At 39.8% G+C, this 20,876-nt stretch overlaps 1 protein-coding gene across 7 annotated transcripts in view; it reads right to left on the minus strand.

Moving 5' to 3' along the window:
* Nucleotides 1–20,876, minus strand: part of LOC139750313 (solute carrier family 53 member 1-like) — a 186,994-nt gene that overhangs the window by 47,317 nt on the left and 118,801 nt on the right. For 6 of the 7 annotated variants that reach the window (XM_071664968.1, XM_071664975.1, XM_071664974.1 and 3 more), the window contains exon 14: nt 12,557–12,626. The exons of the other annotated variant lie outside the window; for it this stretch is intronic. In XM_071664968.1, coding sequence (XP_071521069.1) covers nt 12,557–12,626 — 70 coding nt within the window. The remainder of the gene's footprint in view (nt 1–12,556; nt 12,627–20,876) is intronic. 7 annotated transcript variants of the gene reach the window in all.

Consider the following 20,876-nt stretch of genomic DNA (forward strand, 5'->3'; position numbering starts at 1 on the left):
AGAAATTTTCTTTAAAACGGGGGGCACCAAGTTTTAGCATTCAGCCTAAGATTCCTTAAAACACTCCATCACTGCTGAACAAAGATAAATAAAGTATCTATTTTCTCATTTTTCTTTCCCTTCAGTAAGCATATTAAACAATTTTAAAAGAAAAAACAGTTTTTAACTTGTCAATTTTTTTACTGAATATTTAACTAGGGTTTTTGACAGTGGAGATTTTTTTTTTTAAATTTTTCATTCACTGCTTTCCATATTTTCCAATTTCATCTATAAATTGTTTTTAGAGTTTTTACATTTTTCAGGTTTACATATAAAGTGCTAAGCGGGTTTTTCCTGATAGTAACAGTATTTGTTAACCATTTCATTTTTTTTCTTATGAAAAGACACAAATTCACTAAATAATAATAAGCATTCATGTCCTTATCAACCATTTATCACAATAATCAGATCAAAAGCAATTTCATATTTTCCTTTATGTTATTTGATGAGCCCTCTATCCAGCAATGCTGTCAGCATCCCCGTTACACTAATTCCCAAAAGTAGTAAGAATCAGCTGCAATACAACAGTTTTTGCTTACATAACATAAAAATCTAATACTCGTTCAATGAAGATATAGAATAATTCTACTACTTGATTTAACAAAAGTTCAAAAGAGAAACTGCTAAAAAGGAAGTCCATCAAAAAAGGCAAGTTCACATGCCTGGTTTATTGAAACTCTTACCCTCACTCCTCTTCTTAAATTTCATTAATCAAACTAGTATAATAATAGATTATTCAAACTTTCTTCAAAATGAGTTTCCCTTTTTCATAACGCAATACTGATGAATACTAAACACAGATTTATCTACCTAGAAAGCAGTCACATAATCCATACAAAAAAAATTTGACATTATTCCCAAGCCTCTGATTGTAAAAGGCATTGGACTATGTCATTTTTTTTTTGTTCTAAAAATGTTAATTCCCTTTTCGGGTCTTTTCCATCATAACCAATTTGGGCGGGTCGACCCAAGTTTTCCTTTTATCCTTTTCCTAAGGCAGTGTCCCTCAGGTTTTGATCTTTGCCTCATTCTTACCTATCTTCATAAATTTTTAAATTTTTTCAACCTCTAACTTCAACACTGAAAAGGGTGCTTTTAAACTTTATCAAGCACAGCTTTGCAGTGATTCCAACAGAAATGAAAGGCAAGCGGGATTTAGATAAAGGGAGGAGCTTCTTTCCCCAAATGTGTGATTTTCCCCTGAAGAAACCAGGCAATTCCCTACTTCTCTTGAAACTAACTACGGGCTCCCCACTCAGATAAACTGTGCATGCTACTACCTCCATTATTCTTCTTTCTTTGAAGGCTCCAGTCACAAGCAGAAGTCCACATCAAGGCCAGGCCTTAATCAAAATATACAAAGAGGGGTTCTTGAAAGGAGAAAAGAAGAGAAAGGTAAAATTTTTACAAATTTTGAGGAGGTAAAAAACCTATCTTTTTAAAATGTGCCAGGTCATAATAGATGGAAAGACATGAGATGGTAGAGAGTAATCACAAATTGCCCACACAAAAGAGCTGTCAAAAGCTGCACAGTACCCCAAGAAACACAGCAGCTTAACAAGTATTGAATGGTCCTACCTGATGTTGGAGGCAGACAAGCAGACAGCTCTTGAGAGCAAAAACAGAAGTAACGGGGAAAGAAACCAATACTGCAGTATACAGCAAGATGGTCAAGTTTCAAAGTTTGCCTGGGATTCTTTCTTTCCCCCTTTCCATTTTACAATAGTACTATATATCCCTACTACTATCACAAACCCCTACTACTACTTTTACTTACACTATACTAATACTACTACTAATACTGCTACTAATACTACGCTACTAACACTCAATAATAATATTTCTATTTTATCCCTTTGAAAAAACCGTCTCCCTTTTTAGAGAGGTAGTGCAAGGGAAAAAAACGGGAAAAATGGCCCAACATTTCAACATATACATACATATACATTTTTTTTTTTTTTTTTTTGCTGTCTCCCGCATTTGCGAGGTACGCAAGGAAACAATGAAAGAAATGGGCCCCCCCCACCCCCCTACACATGTATATACATACGTCCACACACCAAATATATATACCTACACACTTTCCAGGGGTTTTTCCCCGACGCCCTTTACATGCCTTGATTCAACCACTGACCACCCCGTCCCAAAACCCCCGGTATACCACATCGCTCCAATTCACTCTATTTCTTGCCCTCCTTTCACCCTCCAGCATGTTCAGGCCCGATCACAACAAAATCTTTTTCACTCCATCTTTCCACCTCCAATTTTTGGGCTCCCTCTTCTCCTCGTTCCCTCCACCTCCGACAATATACCTCTTTGGGCAATCTTTCCCTCACTCATTCTCCTCCATGGGACCAAACCATTCAAAACACCCTCTTCTGCCTTTTCAACCACGTCTTTTTATTTTCCCCACATCTCTCTTAAACCCCTTTCGTTACTTACTCGATAAACCACCTCACACCCCAACATTGTCCTTTTAAAAATCTCATTTCCAGCACATCCATCCTCCTGCGCACAACTCTAAACCATATCCACGCCTCGAAAACCCTAACAACATTGTTGGAACCACTATTTCCTTCAAACATACCCATTTTTGCTTTCCGAGATAATGTTCTCGCTTCCACACATTCTTCAAAAAATCCAGGAAATTTTTGCCCCCTCCACCCCAACCTATGATACACTTCCGCTTCATGTTTCCATCCGCTGCAGATCCACTCCCCATATCTAAACACTTCATTTCCCCCTTCCAGTTATTCCCATTCAAATCACCCCCCCAAATTTTGACTTGACCCTCAAAACCCTACTGTACCTAAAAACCTTGCTCTTATTCACATTTACTCTACTTTCTTCTTTCACACACTTTACCAAACTCAGTCACCAGCTTCGGGCAGTTTCTCACATAAATCAGCCACCGGGCGCTGAAATCATCAGCGAAAAACAACTGACTCACTTCCAAGCTCTCTCATCCCCAACAGACTTCAACTTGCCCCTCTTTCCAAAACTTTTGCATTCACCTCCCAAACCCACCCCTCCAAAACAAATTATACAACCATGGGACATCACACACCCCTGACCGAAAAACCTACATTCACTGAGAACCAATCACTTTCCTCTTTTTTTTCCTACACAAACACATGCCTTACATCCTCGATAAAAACTTTTCACTGCTTCTAACAACTTGCCTCCCCCACCATATTTTCTATTACCTTCCACAGAGCATCTCACAACTCTATCATATGCCATTCCCCCCAGATCCAAAATGCTACATACAAACCCCTTTTGGGTTTTTCTAAGATTTCTCACATACATTTTTCAAAGCAAACCCTGATCCACCCCATCCTCTAACCACTTCTGAAACCACACTGCTCTTCCCCAATCTAAACTCTGTAATTGCCTTCACCCTCTAAAACAATACCCTCCATAAAAATTTGCCAGGAATACTCAACAAACTTATACCTCTTTTAATTTGAGCACTCCCCTTTTAAACCCCTTTTTGCCTTTGTAAAATTTGGCACAAATGCACGCTTTCCCCAAATTTCTCAGGCACCTCACCATGAGTCATCCCAAAACATTAAAAAACCTTACCAACCAGCCCAACAATACAGTCACCCCCTTTTTTAAAAAATTCCACTGCAAAAACCTCCAAACTGCTGCCTTGCCGGCTTTCATTTTCCGCAAAGTTTTTACTACCTCTTCCCCTGTTTACCAAATCATTTTCCCTAACCCTGGGCACTTTGAAACACCACCTCGACCAAAACACCCTATATCTGCCACTCTATCATCAAACACATTCACAAACCTTCAAAATACTCACTCCATCTCCTTCTCACATCACCACTATTTGGGTAATCACCCCCCCAAACATATACACGTAAACACATGAACATATTCATATTTGCTGTTTTCACCCATTTCCCATTGCCACCCCACCCCACATAAAGGGCACCCCCCCCCCCTCCCCGCGCGCACAAAAGTAGCGCTAAGAAAACAACAAGGCACATTCATCACACTCAGCTCTACCTTCATGTGCAATAAACCAAAAAACCACAGGCTCCCCTTTCCAAAATCCAGGCCACACAAAACTTTCCATGGTTTACCCCAGACGCTTCACTTTGCCCTGTTTCAATCCTTGATAGAAAGGGCCATCCCAGTATACCACAATCATCAATTCACATCTTTTTTCCTGCAATCTTTCACCCTCCTGCAGTTCAGGCCCCGATCACTCAAAATCTTTTTTTTTCAATCTTATCCTTCTCCCTAAAATTTGGCCCTCCCACTTCTCCTCGTTCCCTCCCCCTTTCGGGCACATAGATCCTCTTTGTCAATCTTTCTTCACTCATTCTCGCCATGTGACCAAACCATTTCAAAACACCCTCTTCTGCTATCTCAACCACTCATTTTATTACCACATATCTCCCTTAACTTTTCATTATTACAGAATCAAACTCAAACATTTAATTTCCAACACATCCCCTCCTCTGCACAACTACTATAGCCCATGCCTCCAACCATATAAATTGTAGGAACACTATTCCTCCCCCCCCAACCCTGTGACTCACTTTTGCTTCCATGGTTCCATACTGCTGCTAATCCACTCCCAGATATCTAAAACACTTACTTCCTCCAGTTTTTCTCCATTCAAACTTATTTCCCAATGACTTGTCCCTCAACCCCACTGAACCTAATAACCTTGCTCTTATTCACATTTACTCTCAGCTTTCTTCTTCACACACATTTATCAAACTCAGTCACCAACTTCTGCAGTTTTCTCACTCGAATCAGCCACCAGCGCTGTATCATCAGCGAACAACAACTGACTCACTTCCCAAGCCCTCTCATCCACAACAGACTGCATACTTGCCCCTCTCTCCAAGACTCTTGCATTTACCTTCCTAACAACCCTATCCATAAACAAATCAACAAACCATGGAGACATCACGCATCCCTGCCGCAAACCAACATTCACTGAGAACCAATCACTTTCCTCTCTTCCTACTCGTACACATACCTTACATCCTCGATAAAAACTTTTCACTGCTTCTGGCAACTTTCCTCCAACACCATATATTCTTAATACCTTCCACAGAGCATCTCTATCAACTCTGTCATATGCCTTTTCCAGATCCATAAATGCAACATACAAATCCATTTCTTTTCTAAGTATTTCTCACATACATTCTTCAAAGCAAACACCTGATCCACACATCCTCTACCACCTCTGAAACCACACTGCTCTTCCCAATCTGATGCTCTGTACATGCCTTCACCCTCTGAATCAATACCCTCCCATATAATTTCCCAGGAATACTCATCAAACTTATACCTCTGTATTTTGAGCACTCACCTTTATCCCCTTTGCCTTTGTACAATAGCACTAAGCATTCATTCCGCCAAAATTTCAGCAATTAGTTACAATCTAGGTACGAAGGAGTGGACATCGCAGTGGATGGATTCATGGGAAGCTATAGTGAGTAAAAAGATGGGTGAGTGAGCCACGGTCCTGCGCGCATTAAGAGGTATGTAAAGGGAGAAATCAATGTCTGTTAGGGCAAAGATGGGTATGTTTGGTATGTTTGAGGGTATAATAGTTCTAATAGCATTGTACTGATGTTTGTCTTGAGCCTTCAATGTGAAAGAATGGAACTGGTGGATGTGTTGGAAATGAAATGTCTAAGGACAATATGTGGTGTACAGTGGGTCAAACATGTAAGGAAGGACATAATAAGAGAGAGTTGCAGTCTAAATGAGTGAGCTTACCAGGGTGTGCTAAATAAGAATGATCATGAAAGGAAAACATAACTAATTTACAGAATGTAAGGGGAGTCGAGATACTTGTTGCATATGGAATCTCTAACTCATGACAATGCGTCCCAGTACCATCCATTTCCTTTTTATTTTTGATAGGCAAAAATATAAATGATTGATATTTTTTTTTTGTTTTTGCTTTGTCGCTGTCTCCTGCATTTGCGAGGTAGCGCAAGGAAACAGACGAAAGAAATGGCTCAACCCACCCCCATACACATGTATATACATATGTCCACACACGCAAATATACATACCTACACAGCTTTCCATGGTTTACCCTAGACGCTTCACATGCCCTGATTCAATCCACTGACAGCACGTCAACCCCGGTATACCACATCGATCCAATTCACTCTATTCCTTGCCCTCCTTTCACCCTCCTGCATGTTCAGGCCCCGATCACACAAAATCTTTTTCACTCCATCTTTCCACCTCCAATTTGGTCTCCCACTTCTCCTCGTTCCCTCCACCTCCGACACATATATCCTCTTGGTCAATCTTTCCTCACTCATTCTCTCCATGTACCCAAACCATTTCAAAACACCCTCTTCTGCTCTCTCAAACACGCTCTTTTTATCCCCACACATCTCTCTTACCCTTACGTTACTTACTCGATCAAACCACCTCACACCACACATTGTCCTCAAACATCTCATTTCCAGCACATCCATCCTCCTGCGCACGACTCTATCCATAGCCCACGCCTCGCACCCATACAACATTGTTGGAACCACTATTCCTTCAAACATACCCATTTTTGCTTTCCGAGATAATGTTCTCGACTTCCACACATTCTTCAAGGCTCCCAGGATTTTCGCCCCCTCCCCCACCCTATGATCCACTTATGATAGTAGAAATACATATTCATCAGGTTCAGAAAAGCATGTTTTTTTCATATGGCAAAAGAAAAAGTATAATAAAAGCATACAAAATGTTTATCATTTACTGCTTATTTGATGCTTAGGCAAACATATGGCAGCATCAACATCACTCAGTATACCCTTGTTGCTATGCTGTAAGGGTTGTACACACGTCCACCATGATGTTAAGTGTTTTGGGGCTCAGGAAGGTATGTTCCTTCAAATGGCAAAACATAATTGAATAGAAACTCTACATATTTCATAAACTCACATCAATTGTTAACTTTTTCCACCTCTGTTTAACTATACAGGTGACTCATCATATCAATAGTAGGTCTCTATCACCAGGGGAATGAGGAAAAAAGTCTTTTCTCCTCAGTACCCTAAATACTGACATTATAAGTGCATGGGTATCAACCTACAGGTCATGCACAGCCTAATCACCTCTATCTGGTCATTCATTATTCATTTTTTGACTTCTATGGTGTCCATAAAACAAATAAAGTAGGTGCATGAATAAAATAAATTTCCAAGGAAGACATGGGGCATTAGCAGGCAATCATTCTATATCAACCAACTCCTTACATCAAGGCAGGAAATTCAAGTCTTTTCGGTACTCATAATTTCCCACTTATATCGACTTTACCTCATTTTTTGGAATGCATATCACCCCATCTGTTTTAAAATTAATGCTATAACCAGATCTCACATAGATCTACAATGCCTAGTAAAGCGTACCTCATGAAGATTTCCAATTTGTGCTTTCACATCTACAATCAAATTTCAGTTGATCTATATGGGTGGCACAGGAAGCCTATGGCCTACTTATACAACAATGACACATGAGGTATTCAGTCATCCTTAAGTGTAGATGATATCAAGTGGTACCTCCTCCATCGTGATGAGGAGTCTCGCAATCCAGGTATCAATCTATTTGAAGATAAATATCTATTTGATGATGAATGAATGGACCAAATGAACCAAACTATGCCATAAACTAGATGGTAAGAGTCAAGACATGTTGACAACAGATTGTGTAGTGCTTAGTTCAAAACCAGACAGCGTAGCACTTAGAGCTATCTCATACAATATGCTCAACTCCAGACTGTGTAGCACTTAAGAGTTATCTCAAGCAATATGCTCCCACCAGAAGTTTCTATTTCTCAAGGGAACTATTCAGTCCTATTTTGCTTGCTCCCATCAGAAGCTTTTATTTCTCCAGGGAAAAGTTCAGGCTTATTCTGCTTGTTTCTCAGTTGTTTTTATGTAATGTTCTATCATTTCATGAGAGAAATCATTTTTCCCTTTACTTTTTAAAATTGTTTCTCAGTTATTTTTATGTAATGTTCTATCATTTCATGAGAGAAATCATTTTTTCCCTTTACTTTTTAAAATGCCCATATTTCAAAAGCATCAGGATATCTAAGTGTCAGATTAAGTGGTTAAATTCTAGGCTGATTCCAAAATAGTATCAATTATCCATAAAAAATAAAGTATCTAAATTACCTTTTTGTAACAGTATCATCACTGAAAGAAGTTGTATTTTCTATATCTGGCATTAATATTGCTTATAAACCATAATGATTATAATAAAAAAAAATAGTTTCAGTTACATCTAAATTCCTGCCACGAGTCTGTGACATCCTCTCATCCACAAGCCAACTTCCCTTACCTAAGGAATTTTGATGGTTGAATTCCTCCCATAAGGATGGTGTGGGGAACTGAAGTCCTCATGTTCTCCAATCTCTACGATCTAATGCAATTATCACCCATCACACCCATATTCTTAACTGCTGTTTTACACCTCTCATCCTTGGTGATGTAGCTACCAATCTTCCCTCCTAATGGTTCATCCGACTAGACTCATAAAGATACCTATTTTCATGGCATCTCCCCATCCAGCAGCCCCTTCAACTGGTAAATACTGACACCTTAATAAAGTTATTGGAATAACTTCAGAAAATGTCTTCTGACTTTCTATGGGTTAATTACTGTCTCTTATGTGGTGATGCCTCTGTCTTTGCCAGACGCATTGCAAAGATCATTCTCACAGGAATGGAAGCAATTACCCCCTCCTTCTCCAAGACGACGCTTTCTTCCAGGTCAATGATCAACCATTCCTGTTCTTAGGCAATTCAAGAAGGGTATCAGACATATTGGGCTTGGAAAAACTCTCCTTCGTCCGACTTCTATTCAACTTCTATCACTGCCCATAATAATGCAAATACATTATCTGTGAGACAAAGAGTTCTTTTTTCAAGGAAAATGCAAAAACCTCTCTTCATCCACTGAAAGGTCTTTAGCTAAGGGCATCACTGACAACTTCTGTTGCTCTACCTTTCCCCTCACTTTTCCATTCAGAACATACTATAGTTCTCTCCCACTGACAAAGCAACTCTCAGGTTCTTGCTTCTCCTCTAACTCTACCTAGGTGACTCTAACATTCCTTCATCCCATGATGGTCCTCTTACAAATCCTATGCCCCTCCCTGTAATCTCTTTTCAAACTGTTAGAAAAGTTTCTCTCTTTCGACATAAGCAAGGCTTATCGTACTGAGGGCATCCATCCCAGTGGAGAGAGAGAGAGAGAGAGAGATAGAGATAGAGATAGAGATAGAGAGAGAGAGAGAGAGAGACCTCTGATCTTGCACCTGTGCTTGCTTGATTATTCTGTTTCTAGTTAAGAAACTAACTTTTCCTTCTTCTTGGAAGCACACATTGGTAAATCCCATCCCTAAGAAGGATGACCATTCTAACCACTCTAACTTTCATTCTGTTGCCCTACTCAACTCCAATATCCTCAGACATCTTGAATCTCAAAGTATTATCTCTTATCACCAGTATGGCTTTTGTAGGGAGCAATCCACTGGTGACATTCTCTCATCTTACTAATGTCTGGCATCATTCCTGAAAGATGCGAGGGAATCCTCTGTAGCTGTCCTTAATATATCCAAAGCTTCTGACAGGATTTGGCATCAGGGTCTCATCTCTAACCTCCCTTCTTCTGGTTTCCCCTTCACTTTTCTCCCTTATAACTAGCTTCCTCTGTAGCTGATCTATCTCTGTGGTTGTTATAGGATCAGCCTCTCCACCCTTCTCCATCAACTGCAGTGTCCCTCAAGGTTCTGTCATGTTTCCTACACTTTTTCTCCTTTTCATCAACAACTTCTTTTCTTCTACAAATAACCAAATACACCATTCATATGCTTATGACTCAACACTGTATTCCTCTACATCCTTCAATTCTGCTTCTTCTTCACTCACTCGATCTGCATCTCGTCCTGGCACATCTTCCTCAATAAACTCAGATCTGGACAAGATATCTCAGAGCAGTAGACAAAATCTGGTTTAGTTTAATGCCTCCAAGACCTAGTCTCTAACCATCTCTCTTACTGAAAATTCCTCACAATTTCCTCTCACCTATGACAGTTTTATAATTCTACCTCTTGACTCATTCAATGTATATTAATGTAACATCCCCTCTATCTTGGAAATCCTTCATTACTGATATAACTTAGTCTGCCTATAAGAAACTAGGGGTCCTGTCTAGATGTCATGATTTCTTTTCTTTCTAAAAGCTGCTCTGTTTAAAAAGGATTGATCCATCCTTGTATGGAGTATTGCTCTCACACAGAGTACTGCTCTGCAGCAGCTCAAGCACTGCATACTTATTTGTCTGAGTCAAGTCAAAAGCAATCTGACTTATAAACTCTCCCAGGCTAACTTCAAAACTTGACCCACTTGCCCACAATGTTGCCTCACTTTCCCTCTTTTGTATGCATTACTTTGGTTCTTGCTGCTAATATGCCCCACCACTGGCTAGACCAAACAAACTTTGTTAGCAGCTGCGTCACATGATTACTGAGTGGCCGTTGGCAAGTCAAGGGAGGGTCGTTCTGATAAATGTTTCTTCCCTACACCTCAAAGCTTTGGAACTCTGCCATTTCATGTCTTTCTCAACAACTATGACCTGGCACATTTTAAAAGACGTTTTTTTACCCTTTCTCCAAAATTCATTTATACTTTTCTGTCTTTTCTCTTCCCCTTCATTAATCTCTTGATATTTCTATTAAGGCCTGGCTATGATGGGGACTTTTGACCATGACTGGAACTTCCAATGAAAAAAAAAAATAGAGAAAAATTCTGCTCTCCTCAATAACCATACAATCACCACAGATGCATGTCTCAATCTCTCAGGCTGCAAAAATATGTATTATGATGTGCACCAAGGTGTTCAGGAGGAACACTCATCATTACATGTATCAGCTAGAGAGGAAAGTGAAGAGAAATAAGAAGTAAAATCTAAAGGAAAAAGTAAACCAGGCCTTTGTGTGGTGAAACAGAAGTGATTTCAATCATCTGTGCTTGTTTCAGAAAGAAGAGTTAAGTGTCATATCAAGTTCAGGAAAAACAAACAAGACCTCCATGTCCTTCCTATTCATCTGGAGAAGAAAGATTACCCACAATGTGCCAGCCACAACTCCTACTCCTGCTCATTCATCCAGCCACAACTCCTACTCCTGCTCATTCTTAATGTGAATAGTGTAATATTCCTATTCACATTCATGTCATTCATCACCAACACTATGTCTTTGTAACAACTAAGAGCAGAGCATTGGAAAAATTTCCATAAAACAAAAGAAGACATCCATGTCCTCCCCTAATATCTCAAGGTATGAGATGTGTCAGCCACATTCTTACCTCCTGCTCATTCATCACTTCACCATGCCAACTTTTCATGTATTTTTCTTTACTCCTGCATGCCAATCTAACACTTTAAACTTCAAAAAGGATTGGTTTTTATGCATATGGTGATGCAGTTTCGGGACCTAACCCACCACATAAGGATTAAAAACCAAAGATGATGGTTACATGGGGTACAAAGGCAAAACTAAAGAAGTTACCTATTAATATCTACATATCCCTTATTACTTTCTACTATGGACATGTTCTATCATTTTCACTCAAAAGGAAATATATCACATTAGAAATCCTCACCCTTTTGCCATCATGTGAGGCTGGAGGTTGTTTTCTATCACTAGCCCTCAAAAAATATGCAACTATGATATGCATTTGGTCTAGCCCATGTAAAGACACACATAGTAGATTAGAGAGAGAGATTTTCTAAAACAATCACTAACGATTATAAAGGTACACCTTCATAAATCCAGAATAATGGGAAACAGACACTGCTGGATCTTTTATATTTTCAGTTTCTGAGAGTATGTGAAAACAATATACTTAAAATATCTAACTTCCTGTGCATCACAGAAGACTAGCCTAGGATATCACACCAATAGAATTTTGCTATTCTCTTGTGCTATTTTTCTCTTTCAAGGTATATGTATAATGTCACAATAACCATAAAATGAGAATACATATTGAAAGCAATGCATAACATCAAAAATTTTACCTTGAAATATTTTTTACTTTTCTAGATTTTTGAAGTTTCTGGAATTTTGATGTTGAACCTGTATTCCAAAATATATCTTACTTTTCTAATACTATTAAGGATGTAAAAATGTACAATAAAGTGGTGAATCATATCAAGATGAATATCATGGGACACTAATATAAAAATGATATGTACATAATGACTTACTTTCACCCAACAAGCAATCTACAAAAGACATATATTTAATTCCCCTTCATGCAGTTAATATTTTACATCTACTGACAATTCAACTAGTTAGGTGTTAGTAGTATGTGCATTGCGATGTCCAGTTATTCCCCGAAACCAGTTACGAAACTCTACAGAGGTGACAGTGAGGTAGTTTGCCTCTTCGTCAACACTCTCACCAACACCACCACCAGTCCCTTCAGCAAGTAAAGGTCGAGAATCAAGTCCCTTACGTTGTTTGCCGCCAGCCTTCTTCTTTTTGCGATTAATTACACCATCAGGTTCATCCATCATCTTTACGATCTGCAAAGAATAGAAAGGACAAAACATTACTAACTAAAGACCACCATGGAGCTATGTGAAATTATATTTAACTGATGTTTCTTTAGAATTGTGTATTGGGTAATTACTCTTAAAATGGAATTTATGCCACAAACTGTTAGCAAAAAACTAAATGAGTTTTAGTTTACTGCAGAAAGCTAATATGACTGCCTCCTTTTTTAAAACAGCACTTTTACCCTTAAACTATGTGTTTCATATGAGTTCACTGACACAAGTACAACGTAGCTCACATGAGAACATTGTCCCACAGCATTTCTTTAAACTGTGCACCAAGTTTAGCATTCAGCCCTAAGATTCACTTCAACACTCCATCACTGCTGAACAAAGATAAATAAAGTATCTATTTTCTCATTTTTCATTCTTCAGTAAGCATATTAACAATTTTAAAAGAATACAACAGTTTTTAACTTGTCAAGTTTTTTGTACTGAATATTCTACTATGGTTGAACAGTGGATATTTTCTTTTTTAATTTTTCATTCATCTGCATTCATATTTTCAATTTCATGCTATAAATTGTTTTTAGAGTTTTTACTTTTTCAGGTTTTACATATAAAGTGCTAAGCAGGTTTTCTGATAGTTACAGTATTGTGTTAACCATTTCATTTGTTTTCTTATGATAAGACACAAATTCACTAAATATTAATAAGCATTCATGTCCTTATCAACCATGTTATCACAATAATCAGATCAAAAGCAATTTCATATTTTCCATGTTATTTGATGAGTCTCTATCTCAGCAATGCTGTCAGCATCCCCGTTACACTATTATAGCAAAGTAGTAAGAATCAGCTGCAATACATAAAGTTCTTGCTTACATAACATAATAAATCTAATACTCGTTCTAATGAAGATATAGATAATTTCTACTACTTGTACTTACAAAAGTTCAGAGAGAAATCTGCTATAAGGAAGTCATCTAAAAGCAAGTTCACATGCCTGGCTATTGAAACTCTTAGCATCAGCTCCTCTTCTTAAATTTCATTAATCAAACTAGTTAAATAATATGATTATTCAAACTTTCTTCAAAATGAGATTCCTTTCATAACAGCAATACTGATGAATACTAAACACAGATTAACTCTACCTAGTAAGCAGTCACATAATCCATACAAAAAAAATTTGACATTATTTACAAGCCTCTGATTGTATAAGGCATTGACTATGTCAGTTTTTTTTGTTCTCTAATGTATAATTCCCTTTTCAGTCTTTCCATCATAACAGTTGCTGTTCGAGCAAGTTCTTCCTTTTATCCTATCTAAGGCAGTGTCCCTCAGGGTTTTGATCTTTGCCTCAGTTCTTACCTATCTTCATAAATTATTATTTTTCAACCTCTAACTTCAACACTGTAAAGGTGCATTTGACTTTATCAAGCACAGCTTTGCAGTGATTCCAAGCAGAAATGAAAGGCAAGCGGGATTTAGATGAAGGGAGGAGCTTCATTCCCAATGTGCACTTTCCCTGAAGTAACAGGCATTCCCTACTTCTCTTGAAACTAACTACTGCTCCCCACTCAGATGATCTGTGCATGCTACTACCCTCCATTATTCTTCTTTCTTTGAAGGCTCCAGTCACAAGCAGAAGTCCACATCAAGGCCAGGCCTTAATCAAAATATACTATGAGAGGTTCTTGAAAGGAGAAAAGAAGAGAAAAGGTAAAATATTTACAAATTTTGGAGGAGGTGAAAACCTATCTTTTAAAATGTGCCAGGTCATAATAGATGGAAAGACATGAGATGGTAGAGAGTAATCACAATTGCCCACACTAGAGCTGTCAAAAGCTGCACAGTACTCATGTAACACAGCAGCTTAACAAGTATTGAATGGTCTACCTGATGTTGGAGGCAGACAAGCAGACAGCTCTTGAGAGCAAAAACAGAAGTAACAGGGAAAGCAAACCAATACTGCAGTATACAGCAAGATGGTCAAGTTTCAAAGTTTGCCTGGGATTCTTTCTTTCCCCCTTGCCATTTTACAATAGTACTATATATCACTACTACTATCACTACCACTACTACTACTTCTACTTACACTACTACTAATACTACTACTAATACTGCTACTAATACTACTGCTACTACTACTACTAATAATAATATTTCTATTTTATACTTAGACACCGTCTCCCTTGTTAGAGAGGTAGTGCAAGGAAACAGACGGAAAAATGGCCCAACATTTCAACATATACATACATATACATTTTTTTTTTTTTTTTTTTGCTGTCTCCCGCATTTGCGAGGTAGCGCAAGGAAACAGATGAAAGAAATGGCCCAACCCACCCCCATACACATGTATATACATACGTCCACACACGCAAATATATATACCTACACAGCTTTCCATGGTTTACCCCAGACGCTTCACATGCCTTGATTCAATCCACTGACAGCACGTCAACCCCGGTATACCACATCGCTCCAATTCACTCTATTCCTTGCCCTCCTTTCACCCTCCTGCATGTTCAGGCCCTGATCACACAAAATCTTTTTCACTCCATCTTTCCACCTCCAATTTGGTCTCCCTCTTCTCCTCGTTCCCTCCACCTCCGACACATATATCCTCTTGGTCAATCTTTCCTCACTCATTCTCTCCATGTGACCAAACCATTTCAAAACACCCTCTTCTGCTCTCTCAACCACGCTCTTTTTATTTCCACACATCTCTCTTACCCTTACGTTACTTACTCGATCAAACCACCTCACACCACACATTGTCCTTAAACATCTCATTTCCAGCACATCCATCCTCCTGCGCACAACTCTATCCATAGTCCACGCCTCGCAACCATACAACATTGTTGGAACCACTATTCCTTCAAACATACCCATTTTTGCTTTCCGAGATAATGTTCTCGACTTCCACACATTCTTCAAGGCTCCCAGAATTTTCGCCCCCTCCCCCAACCTATGATACACTTCCGCTTCCATGTTTCCATCCGCTGCCAGATCCACTCCCACATATCTAAAACACTTCACTTCCTCCAGTTATTCTCCATTCAAACTCACCTCCCAATTGACTTGACCCTCAACCCTACTGTACCTAATAACCTTGCTCTTATTCACATTTACTCTTAACTTTCTTCTTTCACACACTTTACCAAACTCAGTCACCAGCTTCTGCAGTTTCTCACATGAATCAGCCACCAGCGCTGTATCATCAGCGAACAACAACTGACTCACTTCCCAAGCTCTCTCATCCACAACAGACTTCATACTTGCCCCTCTTTCCAAAACTCTTGCATTCACCTCCCTAACAACCCCATCCATAAACAAATTAAACAACCATGGAGACATCACACACCCCTGCCGCAAACCTACATTCACTGAGAACCAATCACTTTCCTCTCTTCCTACACATACACATGCCTTACATCCTCGATAAAAACTTTTCACTGCTTCTAACAACTTGCCTCCCACACCATATATTCTTAATACCTTCCACAGAGCATCTCTATCAACTCTATCATATGCCTTCTCCAGATCCATAAATGCTACATACAAATCCATTTGCTTTTCTAAGTATTTCTCACATACATTCTTCAAAGCAAACACCTGATCCACACATCCTCTACCACTTCTGAAACCACACTGCTCTTCCCCAATCTGATGCTCTGTACATGCCTTCACCCTCTCAATCAATACCCTCCCATATAATTTGCCAGGAATACTCAACAAACTTATACCTCTGTAATTTGAGCACTCACTCTTATCCCCTTTGCCTTTGTACAATGGCACTATGCACGCATTCCGCCAATCCTCAGGCACCTCACCATGAGTCATACATACATTAAATAACCTTACCAACCAGTCAACAATACAGTCACCCCCTTTTTTAATAAATTCCACTGCAATACCATCCAAACCTGCTGCCTTGCCGGCTTTCATCTTCCGCAAAGCTTTTACTACCTCTTCTCTGTTTACCAAATCATTTTCCCTAACCCTCGCACTTTGCACACCACCTCGACCAAAACACCCTATATCTGCCACTCTATCATCAAACACATTCAACAAACCTTCAAAATACTCACTCCATCTCCTTCTCACATCACCACTACTTGTTATCACCTCCCCAGACATATACACGTAAACACATGAACATATTCATACTTGCTGCTTTCATCCATTCCCATTGCCACCCCACCCCACATGAAATGGCACCCCCCTCCCCCTGCGCGCGCACAAAGTAGCGCTAAGAAAAGACAACAAGGGCCACATTCGTTCACACTCAGTCTCTACCTGTCATGTGCAATGCACCGAAACCACAGCTCCCTTTCCACATCCAGGCCACACAAAACTTTCCATGGTTTACCCCAGACGCTTCACATGCCCTGTTTCAATCCATTGATAGAACGTCCATCCCAGTATACCACAATCATCAATTCACTCTATTCCTTGCACATCTTTCACCCTCCTGCATGTTCAGGCCCCGATCACTCAAAATCTTTTTCAATCTATCCTTCTACCTACAATTTGGTCTCCCACTTCTCCTCGTTCCCTCCACCTCTGGCACATAGATCCTCTTTGTCAATCTTTCTTCACTCATTCTCTCCATGTGACCAAACCATTTCAAAACACCCTCTTCTGCTATCTCAACCACACTCTTTTTATTACCACATATCTCCCTTACCTTTTCATTACTTACTTGATCAAACCACCTCAAACATTTAATTTCCAACACATCCACCCTCCTCTGCACAACCTTATCTATAGCCCATGCCTTCCAACCATATAACATTGTAGGAACCACTATTCCTTCCCTCCCCAACCCTGTGACTCACTTTTGCTTCCATGGTTCCAACTGCTGCTAAATCCACTCCCAGATATCTAAAACACTTTACTTCCTCCAGTTTTTCTCCATTCAAACTTATTTCCCAAGTGACTTGTCCCTCAACCCCACTGAACCTAATAACCTTGCTCTTATTCACATTTACTCTCAGCTTTCTTCTTTCACACACTTTATCAAACTCAGTCACCAACTTCTGCAGTTTCTCACTCGAATCAGCCACCAGCACTGTATCATAAGCAATCAACAACTGACTTACTTCCCAAGCTCTCTCATCCACAACAGACTGCATACTTGCCCCTCTCACCAAAACTCTTGCATTTACCTCCCTAACAACCCCATCCATAAACATATTAAACAACCATGGAGACATCATGCACCCCTGCCACAAACCAACATTCACTGGGAACCAACCACTTTCCTCTCTTCCTACTCGTACACATGCCTTACATCCTTGATAAAAATTTCTCACTGCTTCTAGCAACTTACCTCCCACACCATATACTCTTAAAACATTCAACAGAGCATCTCTATCAACTCTATCATAAGCCTAATAATAATAATAATCATCTCTGGGGATGGGGGAGAAAGAATACTTCCCATGCATTCCTCACGTGTCGTAGAAGGTGACTAAAGGGGACAGCAGCGGGGGTCTAGAAACCCTCCCCTCCTTGTATTTTAACTTTCTAAAAGGGAAACAGAAGAAGGATTCACGCGGGGAATGCTCATCCTCCTCAAAGGCTCAGATTGGGGTGTCTAAATGTGTGTGGATGTAACCAAGATGAGAAAAAAGGAGAGATAGGTAGTATGTTTGAGGAAAGGAACATGGATGTTTTGGCTCTGAGTGAAACGAAGCTCGAGGGTAAAGGGGAAAAGTGGTTTCGGAATGTCTTGGGAGTAAAGTCAGTGGTTAGTGAGAGGACAAGAACAAGGGAAGGAGTAGCACTACTCCTGAAACAGGAGTGTTGGGAGTATGTGATAGAGTGGAAGAAAGTAAACTCTAGACTGATATGCGTAAAACTGAAAGTGGATGGATAGAGATGGGTGGTTAATGGTGCATATGCACCTGGGCATGAGAAGAAAGATCATGAGAGGCAAGTGTTTTGGGAGCAGCTGTGAGTGTGTTAGTAGTTTTGATGCACGAGACCGGGTTATAGTGATGGGTGATTTGAATGCAAAGGTGAGTAATGTGGCAGTTGAGGGAATAATTGGTGTACATAGGGTGTTCAGTGTTGTAAATGGAAATGGTGAAGAGCTTCTAGATTTATGTGCTGAAAAAGAACTGGTGATTGGGAATACCTAGTTTAAAAAGAGATATATACATAAGTATACGTATGTAAGTAGGAGAGATGGCCAGAGAGCATTATTGGATTACGTGTTAAATGATAGCCGCGTGAAAGAGAGACTTTTAGATGTTAATGTGCTGAGAGGTGCAACTGGAAGGATGTCTGATCACTATCTTGTTAAGGCAAAGGTGAAGATTTGTAGAGGTTTTCAGAAAAGAAGAGAGAATGTTGGGGTGAAGAGAGTGGAGAGAGTAAGTGAGCTTGGGAAGGAGGCTTCTGTGAGGAAGTACCACGAGAGACTGAGTGCAGAATGGAAAAAGGTGAACACAAAGGACTTAAGGAAAATGGGGGAGGAATCGGATGTATTTAGGGAAGCAGTGATGGCTTGCGCAAAAGATGCTTGTGGCATGAGAAGCATGGGAGGTGGGCAGATTAGAAAGGGTAATGAGTGGTGGGATGAAGAAGTAAGATTATTAGTGAAAGAGAAGAGGTTGGCATTTGGACCATTTTTGCAGGGAAATAATGCAAATGAGTGGGAGATGTATAAAAGAAAGAGGCAGGAGGTCAAGAGAAAGATGCAAGAGGTGAAAAAGAGGGCAAATGAGAGTTGGGGTGAGAGAGTATCATTAAATTTTAGGGAGAATAAAAAGATGTTTTGGAAGGAGGTAAATAAAGTGCGTAAAAAAAGGGAACAAATGGGAACTTCAGTAAAGGGGGCTAATGCGGAGGTGATAACAAGTAGTGGTGATGTGAGAAGATGGAGTGAGTATTTTGAAAGTTTGTTGAATGTGTTTGATGACAGAGTGGCAGATATAGGGTGTTTTGGTCGAGGTGGTGTGCAAAGTGAGAGGGTTAAGGAAAATGATTTGGTAAACAGAGAAGAGGTAGTAAAAGCATTGAGGAAGATGAAAGCCGGCAAGGCAGCGGGTTTGGGTGGTATTGCAGTGGAATATATTAAAAAAGGGGGTGACTATTTTTGACTGGTTGGTAAGGTTATTTAATGTATGTATGACTCATGGTGAGGTGCCTGAGGATTGGCGGAATGAATGCATAGTGCTATTGTACAAAGGCAAAGGGGATAAAAGTGAGTGCTCAAATTACTGAGTATTCCTGGGAAATTATATGGGAGGGTATTGATTGAGAGGGTGAAGGCATATACAGAGCATCAGATTGGGGAGGAGCAGTGTGGTTTCAGAAGTGGTAGAGGATGTGTGGATCAGGTGTTTGCTTTGAAGAATGTATGTGAGAAATACTTAGAAAAGCAAATGGATTTGTATGTAGCATTTATGGATCTAGAGAAGGCATATGATAGAGATGCTCTGTGGAAGGTATTAAGAATAAATAGTGTGGGAGGCAAGTTGTTAGAAGCAGTGAAAAGTTTTTATCAAGGATGTAAGGCATGTGTACGTGTAGGAAGAGAGGAAAGTGATTGGTTCTCAGTGAATGTTGGTTTGCAGCAGGGGTGCATGATGTCTCCATGGTTGTTTAATTCATGGATGGGGTTGTTAGGGAGGTGAATGCAAGAGTTTTGGAAAGAGGGGCAAGTATGCATTCTGTTGTGGATGAGAGAGCTTGGGAAGTGAGTCAGTTGTTTGCTGATGATACAGAGCTGGTGGCTGATTCGGGTGAGAAACTGCAGAAGCTGGTGACTGAGTTTGGTAAAGTGTGCGAAAGAAGAAAGCTGAGAGTAAATGTGAATAAGAGCAAGGTTAGTGGTTACAGTAGGGTTGAGGGACAAGTCAATTGGGAGGTAAGTTTTAATGGAGAAAAACTGGAGGAAGTGAAGTGTTTTAGATATCTGGGAGTGGATTTGGCAGCGGATGGAACCATGGAAGCAGAAGTGAATCATAGGGTGGGGGAGGGGGCGAAAGTTCCGGGAGCATTGAAAAATGTGTGGAAATTGAGAACGTTATCTTGGAAAGCAAAATTGGGTATGTTTTAAGGAATAGCGGTTCCAACAATGTTATATGGTTGCGAGGCGTGGGCTATAGATAGAGTTGTGTGGAGGAGGGTGGATGTGTTGGAAATGAGATGTTTGAGGACAATATGTGGTGTGAGGTGGTTTGATCAAGTAAGTAATGAAAGGGTAAGAGAGATGTGTGGTAATAAAGAGTGTGGTTGAGATAGCAGAAGAGGGTGTTTTGA

The sequence above is a fragment of the Panulirus ornatus genome, chromosome 9, assembly GCF_036320965.1.
Source record: "Panulirus ornatus isolate Po-2019 chromosome 9, ASM3632096v1, whole genome shotgun sequence".
Classification (NCBI taxonomy): domain Eukaryota; kingdom Metazoa; phylum Arthropoda; class Malacostraca; order Decapoda; family Palinuridae; genus Panulirus; species Panulirus ornatus.